Below are 12,851 nucleotides of genomic sequence, written 5' to 3' on the forward strand. Positions count from 1 at the left end.
CTTGGGAGAATCAGCCCCAATAACTGGCTTTCATTCATAGGGGCTGACGTTACCTTCTCTGAATGGAGATCTGTCTCTGCTGCTCCTGAAAGACTTTGGATTTCTATCTCACCAGTAGTTCTAATCGACTTTTAAGTACCTATTGTTATATAGCGAGGCTTTTTCTGTATCATCTGCAGTGATTTTCGAGGCCCCTGGTGCAGGATGCCCTGTACAACACTCAAAAGCACTACAACTAAGTATGATAGCTGAGGCCTTGGCGACTCTTCTGTGGTTCACTATCTCTGAGCAGCACTCAAGTAAGACGCCACGTTAGACATGCAGCATTTTTGTCGATTTAAAAAATATTATAGAGCGTTGACAATATGGAAACTTTAAAAAAAAAAAAAAAAAAAAAAACACATTTCAATGGAGAAAACCTTCCTATTACTGTGAAAAACCCCGGGAAGAAGCACGTATCACTGGCTCACGTTTATGCAGCGGGAGGCACTTTCCCTCGTTAGCCGCCTCATTAATAGCACTTCCTCACTGAGGAACGCGGCAGAGCCGTCGGAGGGCGAACGCTCCCGCGGGGCAGCAGCAGCAGATGACGGCAGTGCCCGGGGCCGCCTCTCCCCGCGCTCCTTCTCGCTTTCCCCTCCGACCGCTCTCCTGCCCCGCTGTTACCTGCCCTCCCCTCCGAGGCGCTACGGCGACCCCGCTCCAGGCGGGCGCGGGCCGTGACACAACTCGGGCAGTCCCCTGCCCGCTGCCGGCCGCTCGGGCGGCGCCACAGCACCGCGGTGAGGCGAGGAGACAAGGAGAGGGTACCCCGGGGCGCCCTCACTGCCCCGCGGCGGGACGGCTCCTCAGCGCGCTGCCCAGCCGGGCAGGTGCCGCGAGCAGGCGGGACGGCTCCAGGTACTGCCGCCCGGGGCTGCCCCTGCGCCGCTCACCTCAGTTCCAGGCGGGAAAGCCCCGGGCTCCTCACTAGCGCTGCTCCCGCTCAGGTCGGACGGACGACGGCTGTCGGCGGTGCCCAGGCAGGAGACACGCGGGGGGTGGGGGGGGAGGAGGAGAGGGGCGGCCCGAACGGCCCCGCCCCAGCCAGCCCTGTCCCTGTTCCCACCGCAGGGAGCCGGGAGCACCGGCGAGGTTGCGAGACGGCAGCCCCGGGGCCAAAAGCCTCGGGTGGACGGGGGGCAGAGTTCGGGTGCGGGGCTGAGCTCGGCGGGACAACGCTTGAGACAGCGGGATGGCGGGCGGGGGCTGCCCACAGCGCCTGGCGCTGCTGCTGCTGCTGCTCGCCCTGATGTGGCCGGGCCGTGCCGCGGCTGAGGTGAGTGAGCGAGGCGGGACAGAGCGGGACAGAGCGGGACAGAACGGTCCCCTCCGCAGCGCAGCGGTAGCGGTCGAGAGAGAGAAACGCGAACGTGTTACACCGTAAATGATGCACCGCAGCCGCGTGAGGCGCGTCTCGTTGTGCGGTGCACCTGAGGGATCGCCCCCAGTGCCGGTACCGTTACCTCGCACTGCGGTTGGGGCTGACGGGGGGCTCGGTCTGAGTTTCTCCTGGGTTGCTTCTGCTGTACAGGTTAACCAAAGCAAAGTAATTAGTAATGACATTTCTTTTAAAAGATTGCAGCTGTTCCATCCACTTAGTGTGGGTAAGGTGCCTAGAGACAGAACAAGCACCTCCATATCATGTGTTGTTTCACAGCACTCTGTATTAACTCACAGACAAGTTTAGTCATTTAACAATGATCCAATTGTTTTGTTTATGAAGGAATTAAAATACCTCTTGGTTCTTATGTCGAACAGAGGTACCAGATCTATTTGCCGTTTCAGTAAACTACTAATTTAGTACAAGGTTTTTTTCAGGTTCTGCATAGAAAGCCAGACAAATAAACTCAAAATCTCTCTGTCTTTCACCTATTTTGCTCCTCTTAACTCCATTCTCCTCCTTTGCTGGTACCTCTCATGACCCTAGTTGCTCCTAGTGTGTATCATCATATTCACTTCTGGATGGTTCATAAGAGCATAGGTTGTGTACCAGGGACTCCTCCCACAGCACAAACTTTCTCTAAGCTTTTATTCTGGCTGCATAGATCTGTGTTGGGTTTTTATCTACAAGGGAAGGGAAAAGGAGGTGTATTGACAAGAGATCGCATATTTCTCAGTGAAGCACTTCACCACTTTCTAGCAAACATGGTAAGGTTCTGGAGTATTGGCCAGTTGTTCGGCCTTCTTGCCAAGGGTAAATCATGAAGCTCCCAGCTTTCTGGAATGTTGTCCTAACCAGATCCTTGTTTACAGGGTAAGAAGTGTCTTCACTTCAAGGTTCCTACCGAAGTTTTGCTGTTTAAGCAAGGCTTGACCACAAGGTGCTGATTCAGTGATGCTCTGATAATTCAGGAGATTTCAGATGTTGTCTGAGATCAGTTAAAACTAGATTTACCACAGATAACCAAGGTCAGTTTAGGATTCAGATGTCACAGATTCTGGGTTGGGTTTTTGGTATGAAAATGCTGATATTTTCAGGGGGAAAATTCTGTTCTAAAATTTTTTTTTATAGATGATGGAGGAAATTAGAACTTAAAACAAGCAATTTCATTTGACATCCTAGTTCATGGCTAATGTTAACTGGCATTAAGTGATTTGTTATAGTAACTGACTGAATAAACCACCGCAGCTGGAATAGAAATAGTGTTTATGTTTGAAAATTGTGCTATACTTCCACACAAAAATAAACTGATATTTGACAAGCAGTCCTTATATTTGCTGTGTGCATATGTTGTAAGATGCTGTAATAAAGGCAGATTTTAGTATATGTTTTTTAATAACTCAGTAATTTATTCCCAAACACAAGAAATAAAATGATGAATTTGTGCCTGCTGCTGTTTATGTGACAAATGTTGGTCTTCGCAGTCGTGTCGTCTCTGTCCTTAGCAGCTTGAGTTTTCTGGCACATAGTAGGGAGTGTTATTATCTGCATTCCTGGCCACTGGCATCCTCTAATCACATCTTCTGAAAACTCAGCAGAAGTAGCATCTTCCCATGTCAAAGGCTTTCAACTTACTTAATGTATTCCTTCACTCCAAATATTGATGTTATAATCCTTTGGATGTTCCTACTGTTCTTGTAAATACTTTAAAATAATAGGAGAAAAAAATATCATTTTTTTACTCAGGGAAGAAGAAGTGTTCCCTGAAACTTGCTGTCATGGATGACACTGGTAAGAAAAATGCATTGGTCAAGTTCATTAATTCTGCATCAGTGCTGCTGCTTCATGGTGCCGTTCATTTTTATGATAAAAGCCCATCGTTCAGGAGAAAAGAAGGTTTCTGCTTGAGCAAGATTACTCGGTTGTAATATGCTCATCACCTCACGTTACCTGTATTTCTGGGTTTTTATTGTAATACAATTATTGTATTAGCCCACAGGATGAAGTCAAATATTCTGTATTCTATACTTACAGCATTAATTATTCTTTGCATTTTTTTTTTTTCATCATTGGAAAAGAGAGGAGATAATAAATTCAGTGACTTCAAAGCTTGAGAAGATCTTTTATCCATCCTGTCTCTTTATTTTTGTTTACAACCCATGACCAGGCATGAGTGTGTATATTCCATAATTAATTTCTTTTTTTTCCATGGGTAGAACTCACAGGCAAATAGTTGTAAGCTTTTCTCTTTGCAATATTTTTTTAATCTGTTTGTTTGATTGGTTTCCTAATCAGGATAGCAAACTATGTTGCTATCACAAGTAGATCTTAATATATGGCTCTGGGAGTGAACAATACAATGTTCTAGCTCAGACACGAGCATCTCTAAGCCTGCTAAGAATGGGATGCAGGCTGACTGGCTCTGCGTAGCCAGGGATCAAAACACTAGAAGGACAAAACAGTGTCACGGTGAGGATGTTCCTTTTCTGCCTTCATTGGAAGCATCCAGGCTCTCTGTTGCATGGAGCAGCTGAGAAGGGAAGACATGCACCTGAATATACAAAAGATAGTTCACTGAGCGTGTTAGAAAAACAAGTTCTTTGTGAAGTACTCTCTTTGATTTGGTTCATATGATCCCGAGTCTGAAGTCAATGGGGGCGTTACTTCAATAATTGGGCCTAATTTATATTAGACTATTCTAATCCTGATTGCCTCTATAATTAGTTGTTACACAGCCATAGAGAAACAGGCCAGTGTCAGAGTGCTGCTGAGTTGTTTTTCTCACTGGGCCATGATCAGAGTTAGCATAAATTGGCACAGTTGCCTTCATGTTAGTGCATCAAAACCAGTGGAGTTCTGCTCACTGACACCACATGGAAGCTTGCTCTGATGGCCAAGAAAAGTTAAGTGTTCTGTTTAGAGCTGTATGCTGCAGCATACGGTTGAAAGATGCTGAACATCATTAGGGCTTCCTCGTAAAACTCTTGTGAAACACAGACTGCTAACACTGTGTTGCTTTTTCTATCAAATCTGCGAAGTAAGTATGCATTCAAGAAAACTGTAGAATTCAAGTTGTATTACTGAGTGAATAATATTAAAATGATCACAGTAAGCAGGTAAACACTGGTTCTTTCTTCATTGCTTTGTATTTCTAGTAGAAGTAACAGCATTTTACTTTGAGGTCTTTGCTAGTGAGCTCCTCAGCAATACCTAGAGCTGGTTTATCATAACAGGTCTGTGAAACAAAATACTTTGCTATTAAGGGCAGCTAGTATGGGATGTCCGGTCATCTGTTTTACTGTCACATTCTCACCCTGCTGCCTAACAAAGTAACACTAGAAGGCTCAGTGTGTTGGCATGGATTACAGGAGCCTAGGAGGAAGGTGAAATACAAAAAGGCTTTTTTCTTCTTAACCGTTTACAGGCTCTGGCTCTCTTGTGCACAGAAAAGTTTCTATTTTGCCACACCGTGTACTCTTAGTTTTATTTTCTTTGCTTGTCTTCTATTTTAACTTAGCATTTTTGTGGTAGGATCCAAGACTCTTAGGTTTAGAGGTGTTCCATTTGGCTTGGTTCAGTGAAGGCTTTTTAATTGGGGCTTTAAGCTGCATTTTTTCCACAATTTGTTTTGGAGGAAGCTGCAAGAAAACCTTTCTTGTTTTGTTTTTCTAAATCTGTGAAATCACAAATCCTTTCAAAAAGGAAAAACAGAAGCATGTGCAAAGCTTTCTGTGGGCAAGTCACTGTTCCTTTCATAGCTATTTGAACTACTTAACAGAAGATGCACGCCAGGAATTCTGTGAATATACAAATATACAGGCCTGAGGAGACAACATTTGTGGTGAATACCATTTCCACACTTAACAGCTGGGAAAAACACAGTGTGTGATATAACACTGACCATATTAAGGTAGGATGGCAAAAAATAGCTAGTTAATTTATCTAAATTATTTATTAGATTACTTGTTTAAAACAACCCTCTCTTAGGAAGGAATAACATGGATGAATAAGCTATGAAACACCCCTAAGAGTTTGCTACACAGAAAATTCTATGACTTGAGTTGCCTAATCTTTTTTTTCCTGTGGAAAGGATGAATATTTGTTTGTGTTGTCCCTTTGTTCCATTCAAGATCAGAAGGGAAAGAAAAACCACCACAAAACAACAAAGAATGGGGATGGCGTTTATGGGACTGCCTGGGAAGGTTTTACCATTTTGAGTATAATATGAACAGTTAGCTCCAGTTGCTGATAGGCCTCATCATACTCTAGGGAAACTGTGAAGTAAGATATTGGTCACTGGAAGTATCAAACATTCCTGTGTTCTAGCAGAAAAAGAAAGCCAGGATTCTTTCTGTTTGAAGAGGGAATAATGTTGTATCCTCTTCATAGAACAAAAACAACATGGGGAAAAAACCAACCCACCACAGATTCATTTGGGAGTTTCAACTGCACACAAAGTATTATCCCAAAAATTACATATTATCACCGCATAATTGAGGCAGCTTCTACATCTCAGGCATCAGTGGTCATCACTGAGCTCCCAGCATTCATCTGGTAAAAACTCATTGGTGCTTTTCTTCTAAATGACAACATTTTACTTGTTTTAAATTTAAGAGATAAGTATAGTAGAAAACTTGTAGGTGTTTTAAGGGATTTATTTTCAAATACATAATTTACCCCCACTTAAACACTGGCAAAAGATACCAGAAACATAATGAAAATTTTGTATCCATTTTACAGCTCTCTGTAAAGCTTTTGTTGTTGGCTTGTTTCTTGTGATAAACATGAATACTTATAATGAAGGTATTTGGCCAACTGTATAAAACTGGCATTAAGCAAAGTTCTTATGCAACGTGGTGGTTTTTTTTTAGTTTTAAAAGCGTTTTGGTTTTCAAAACTGTTTTAAAAATTCTGAAGTGAAAAGAGTTTTCATACACATGCACCCATACTATCATAGGAAGTTGTCTAATTGTTAATTTACAGCAGCTTCTTCTGTTTGTCCATATCAGTGATTTAACATAAGTTTTCAGTTGGTTTGCAAATGCAATCATGAACGTATCTTTGTATTACATTGAAGAACAGATCCTTCCCAAAAGAATTACAGACAGCTTTCAGTTAAGAACAGAAAGTAAAGAAGTTCTTATCAAATACAGGTAGGTGCATGTTGGATGTTCATTGATCACAAATTGTGTATTTGTTAATTAGGCACAAAATAGTGATTCTGTGAAATGATATTAACATTATTTTCCAGTGATTGGAAATGCTAAGACCTTCTCTTTAGCACCTCATACTGAAAGCAGCACATGCCCATCATTCTAAGGTCCGTTATCCTGAGGAGGAGTATTGATTCAGTAACTATTCCCTGTGCAAGGTTCCCAAAACAAGTGTTTAACGAAGCTTATTCGGTAACAGCAATGTCTGTAGTTTTACAGTCGTCTTCCACAGCATCCCCTGAGGTCATGTGTCCCTGAATAAAATATTACTGTTTATTTATTAAAGTTACAGTTTTATTTCTTTGTAATCTAAAGTGAGAAACAAAATCATTTTTTCAGGTGCAAGGCATTCATCTGGTAGGCAAAATGCTATGAATTCTGATAGCATTCATTGCTGCTAACAGGAGTCTTCTAAGGTAGGAATGTCTGGCTGCCTTTCAGTTCACAAGTGACTACACAATATTTCAGGGTTTGGGAACTGGCATATTTTCCTTCATCTCATCATCTCCTATGTTGTCTATACTTACTGAAGTCTTAATAATTTGGTTTTGTTGTACTGGTGCAGCAATCACTAAAAAAACACAAAGTTCTTCGTGGTCTTTGATAATTTTAATGAATTCATGTTTGATGCTTAGAATGCATGAAAAACTTTTAGTATACAGATAGCAATGGTGAGAGTGGTATTTTGTTTTGTTAGCAATGTTTTGGAGCAAAGGGACTTCATTCTCCAGAACCTTGTAGGCTACATGATGATTTACATTTGTACAGCACGAGGAATATGCTGCCAAGGTCACGTATCTACTGTGCCTGGATAGAATTACTAACTGTGCTAGTCTAGCTAAGTATCCTAATACAAGCACATCTTAGACTCAGAAAAAAAAAAAAAAAAAAGCATTTTTCTTATACAGCTTTTCCAGTAAGAACTTTTTTCTAGATGGCTGTGCTCTCAGATTGTCTGCTTGGGCACGTTTGACAAATTGTTAAAAACATGGTTGTGTCCAAGCCAGAAGCTTTACCTAGTGCCATAGTGCTCTTCAGGATGTGCTGTGTCTTTGTGCAGCATACGTCCTCCAGCACAAGTCTGTAGCACAGATAATTGTTAAATCGAAATTTCCCACTTAATATGAACGTAAGATTTTACATCCACTTTTATTAGATGTAACAGAAAACACATGGTAGAGATCATTAGAGAAATGGGCCTTTTGTAGTTTTAAACATTATATGAACATCAACTATTTAAGCAATATTATTCTGTATGCTCAGTTGTGGTTTATAGACACAGCTGGAATGTGTAAAGTGATTGCTTTGCACTGAGACAGCTCAAGAGGAATCCCTGTGTGTCAGCAGTCTTGAAAATTCTTAATCAGGGCTCTTTAAGGAGTTGGTTTGCTGATACATAATTTTAAATTACTATTAGAATCTAAGGGAAAATATTTAGAAAACTGGAAACCAACAGATAATTTAGTTCTATTTAGAAAGGATTATTGTGATGACCTGCAAAATTATAGACAGGATACTGTTATTGAACAGAAGGTGGGAAAGCAAATGAAAAATGAAAGGGAAATAAAAAGGAGAAGAAAAAGTATTAGCACTCAAAAAAACCGAAACAAACAAATAAAAATACTTGTTCAACAAACCTGGTTTCATGTCTCAGTGACTTCAGTGGAGTTCTTCTTTTGTGATGCTTGAAGTTAGAAGATAAAAACCCAATGACAGGATAGGTGAGATACCAGTAAAAATGAAATTTAAATGAAAAATCAGACTACAGTTTTAATAATGAGTGTGATCAGCTGCTAGATGAAGGATGAAGGAAATGAGATATTCACTACTCACTTGAGAGAAGACACCTGGGCTATTTTTACTGCCTGGTGTAATTAAGGATGTAATTTGCACTGCTCTTAATTCATGTTCAAATTCCTGATGTTGAACAGTCATCTTTCGTTTGCATTAACCAGGACTTACCTCTGGAATCAGTGGTGTTCACTCATGAAATTAAAGACCAATTGGGCCCAAAGTGCAAATTTAAGCATTTCTTCAACAGGATTACTATATTCCTGCAGTACACGTTTAATTTCATCTCACTTTTCATCTGAATGCCTTGATTACTCATCTTGTGTGGTTTTGATAGAGTTCATCTGAATCCTACTTACAGTATGTGATACTTGATCTTGCTGCAACACACTTTGCTGCATCTCTAGTTTTGGTGCAGTTTTACTTATTTGTGTTATGGGTTTTTTGTTTTTTTTTTTTGTTTTTTGTTTTTTTGTTTGTTTGTTTTGGTTTGGGTTTTTTTTTCCCCCTTTTTTTTTTCTTTTTAAATTTATTCATATATTTAAATTATAGCTGACCTACTCAACTCTTCTCTGGGTCTAGAAAAACAAGTACTCTGCCTCCTCTGTTCTCCTAGACCTCTTTATGGAATGACGTACAAGGACAAATATTGGCTCATCATCCTTTCCTCAGCAACACGGGGCTTTTCTGCCTGTTTTGTTTGTGTTGTCATTGTTTTGTTTGTTCAGTGTTTTTAAAAATTTTGGTTCACTGCTTAATTCATTTGATTTGTTGCTCATAGACGGACTTTGCTTTGTTCTTTGGCCTAGATTTGGGTTGGAAATCTAGTTCCATCTTCCTATCTACTTGTTTGAAATAAATTGAGTTGATTACTTCAAGTCACAGAACCAAAAAGCATGCAGCCAACATGTGGCTACAGTAATGCATTCACTTATGAAGACATTATTGTGAGAAATAATCTATTATTATCTAATATGAAATGTCTCCATTTTATAACTTGCCTATGTACTATCATTGTGTTATGATCCTTTGATAAAGAAGCTGCAGGCATCTTACAAGGCTGTGGAGACAACCAGGCAACATCAGTGGTGTAAGTGAGCAATAATTTTTTGGTTCACAGCTCCTTTACAGAAGGCATAATCCAATCTTATGTAAAAATCATATGCCAAAACATTTTGTGTTATCCAGCCAGTTGTCTGTGTAATGTAAAATCGTCTTTGGTCCTTTCAGTTTAGTTTAAAGTTAGTTTAAAGTTCACAAAGAGATGTAGATTGATCTGAAAGCTAGACAATGGCAAATCAAGCACATTCTAAGCATTCTCACTTTCTGAAGAAGAAAGGCTCTTTTTCTTCAAACAGTTAAAAAACATTGATTAGTTATGTAGCATCATAAACTTTTACATGTTCCTGCACTTAACTTTAGATTGATCTGTGATTATAAGTTAAAGGAAGAAGTTTCTTCTGTACCCATACATACCTGTTTTTCCACAGATTGTATCCATTGTGGAAGAATAATTACCCATAGTTATTTTTCTACATGTTCTGAAAACTCTATTTTGCTTATAAGTTCTGTAATGAACCTGCTTTTGATATTACTTTTATGATTAGAAATAAAGTACAACTTCATTGAGGTCCATGGAGATACAATTGCAAGCAGCCAATGCTGGCAATGGTAGGAAGTGATGTATATTCTTCAGGAGAGCTCGGGGTGGTCATTAAGGGTGTGCTCCTGCTTAGAGTGAATAAATTAGGAGAATTTGGAATACTTCAAGCACTTTTTCTAGGTAAGCTGCACTTCTCCTGGGTTGATGTGTCTACTAAATTTGTAAGCTACATCTTTTCTTTAGCAATTGAGTTTGCTGAGTAATTGGGTCTCATAGATTTTGCAGTTAATGTACAATTTGAATATGCAGGCCATAAGAATGTGGTAGCTTGAGTCACTCACCAGATCCATACAGCAGAAAGGTGAGGGACCTGCAAATGCTGACTACCTTTACTGCATACTGTATGTTTACATCTTTCCTTTGTAAGCTGAACACTAATCAGTTTTATGCTGCTTATCAGATGTGCACCAAAAATGTCTCAGTAGGATGTACTGTTTTGATGAAAATAATCATTGGTGTTGGAAGGCAGTGATACTGAATAGGAAACAAGAACACTGATTGTCATATAGATTATTTTCAGTTCATTTTGAGATGTCTGTCACTTTATACTTGTATGTTTGTACTGGAAGACTTAAGATACTTGTCAGATAACTTCAGTGGTGAATTTATATTACCTGGTGGCAAACTGATAGACGTTTTTAATCATACTGATTAAAACAATATAAAAAGTAACACAGTCATACGGCTTCTGTTTTACATAGAATCATTGAATGGTTTGGATTGGAAGGGACCTCTAAGATCATCTACTTCCAATCCCACTGCTATAGGCAGGGATGATGACTTTGTTCTCCAAAGTTTATTTCGTTTATTTATTTGTGTGTGTATGAACTTCACTGGAAAAGTTATACATTTGGAACAATGCTGCAGTGGTATTATGACCATCTGTAGGGGTTAATTAATTCTATCTTCAAGATTTAAATAGAAATTTCATATCATATTATCTTAAAGGCTTTAATCCCATGAAAATGCAGTTAGTTTTTTGGTTTTTTTTTCCTGAATTTTATGGTACATTTAAAAATATCATTAAAATAGATAGAGGATATTTGCTACTTTCATATTGTTTGGAACTGTACCATAGTGTGTAAGTAATTGTAATAAATATATATATAAAAATGAGAAGGGAAGCTGAAAAATAACCTTCTTTGTGTAGGGTTACAATTGATAAAGTCGTTCAGCAGAAGCTACGAAAGCAAAGGGAAGAGTTCAAGTATACAAAGAAAGACAACAAATACAGTGTACTCCACCTCTGTATGAGATGCATAGCTTCAATAACCTTAACAATGTTTTAATATGTAAAAAAAAAAAAAATAAATAAAAAAATTACATTATTTTACTGCACTGAGATATGTCTACCTGAGCATCAGGAAGTCTTCTGCAGAGTCATCCTGGATGGGCTAAGCTAGCTCAGGTCCTGGCTGCGTTATAGCTGTAGCAGGAACAGGGCATAGGGAGGTTAACATTTCTCATACTCCCCAGGGGATCTCAGATGTGTTTTGCAGCTCTACTTGAGCTCACTGTTCAAACTGAGAACATGAGCTACCTGATGTAGTTGTACTTTCTATCAAGTTACTTGATGTCTTTTTTTTTTCTTCACTTTTTTATTATAAATTTTAAAATGAATCATGAACATTTAGTGCTGTGATCCCAAACACTTGAATTTTAGACTTTGTGTTGATGTTAATAGTTTGGATGGTGTCAAGCATGGTTTCTTGGCCTTCCCCCCTTGGCCTTTCAAAGGGTAGCAGCAGCCTTACCTGTCTGAAAACACTGCGCTGAGTAATAATGAGCTGTTTTCTTCTGTTGAGAATTGCCACTCTTCATGAACATTTTAAATTGTTATCTTCAAAACAAGCAAACAAACAAAAACAGTTCTCATTTGTCCTTCACTGACAAACCCAATGACATAAATAATTTTATTATAGAATTTGTCTTTTTTTTTTCCCCCCAGAACTGTATATGCAAAGGTAAAAGCCCCTGCTTTTGTGATGGCGTGAAAGGCAATAAGGTAAGAGCAAATATATATTTTCTAGAATTAGTTTATAGTGGAAAATTGTCAATGCATTTGTTGAGTTGATATAGTGAGTGAATTTACGTTGTGCTGGTAATCTGTCAGTGAGGTCTATGGTGATTGTAAAGACAATACATTATCTCACAAAAAAAAAAATATTAAAATAACTCTGGACACTGATGAAGAATGTAAAATATATTTTTTAATCAATTAATATTTATAAATGTTAATCAATTAATACTTGTTTACAGTTTTGTGTGATGTTTGTTTAGGTTCCTTTAATAAACTCCTAGCCAATGCTTTCAGTTCTCACTGTCCTGGCAGCATCAGCTCTCCTGTTCTGAATGTCATAACGGCATTGTGTTCATTGTACTCTTTTTCTGCATCTGGACCTTGCTTAACTGAACCCACCGCTGACCTCACCTTTTCCAGTTCCTGAAGGAAAGATAAATGCACTGGTGTCCAACAGAGAAATCTACAGACCGAGATGAGTTTCTGGGTCCTGATCATAAACACCTTGTCAGGAGCAGGAGAACAGTGTCAATTCTATCAAAAGCAACAGAACTGCAACCCTGCCTGTTGCTTGGCAGAGGCTCAGTGTGGCTTTTAGACAAACCTGAATTACACAAATGCCAAAAATTCTTTCAAACTCTTTCTGTAGTTTGAACAACAACTGATTCACAATGAAAGGCCCATTATTAGAGAAGTCATGGTTGTAGTTCAGGATAACTGCGGGGCACAGTGTTTGCTGTA

General features: G+C 39.4%; 2 protein-coding genes across 2 annotated transcripts in view; one reads left to right on the plus strand and one right to left on the minus strand.

The window, feature by feature from the left end:
* Window positions 1-1,032, minus strand: part of COL4A4 (collagen type IV alpha 4 chain) — a 61,922-nt gene extending 60,890 nt beyond the window's left edge. The window contains exon 1 of the mRNA XM_015871390.2: window positions 936-1,032. The gene's annotated coding sequence lies outside the window, so the exon portion shown is untranslated. The remainder of the gene's footprint in view (window positions 1-935) is intronic.
* Window positions 1,033-1,112: 80 nt separating this feature from the next.
* The window catches only part of COL4A3 (collagen type IV alpha 3 chain), a 50,509-nt gene continuing 38,770 nt past the window's right edge, over window positions 1,113-12,851 (plus strand). Inside the window, exons 1-2 of the mRNA XM_015871391.1 lie at window positions 1,113-1,318; window positions 12,039-12,095. Of these exons, the coding sequence (XP_015726877.1) occupies window positions 1,235-1,318; window positions 12,039-12,095 (141 nt within the window). The 5' untranslated portion in view covers window positions 1,113-1,234. The remainder of the gene's footprint in view (window positions 1,319-12,038; window positions 12,096-12,851) is intronic.

The sequence above is a fragment of the Coturnix japonica genome, chromosome 9, assembly GCF_001577835.2.
Source record: "Coturnix japonica isolate 7356 chromosome 9, Coturnix japonica 2.1, whole genome shotgun sequence".
NCBI lineage: Eukaryota > Metazoa > Chordata > Aves > Galliformes > Phasianidae > Coturnix > Coturnix japonica.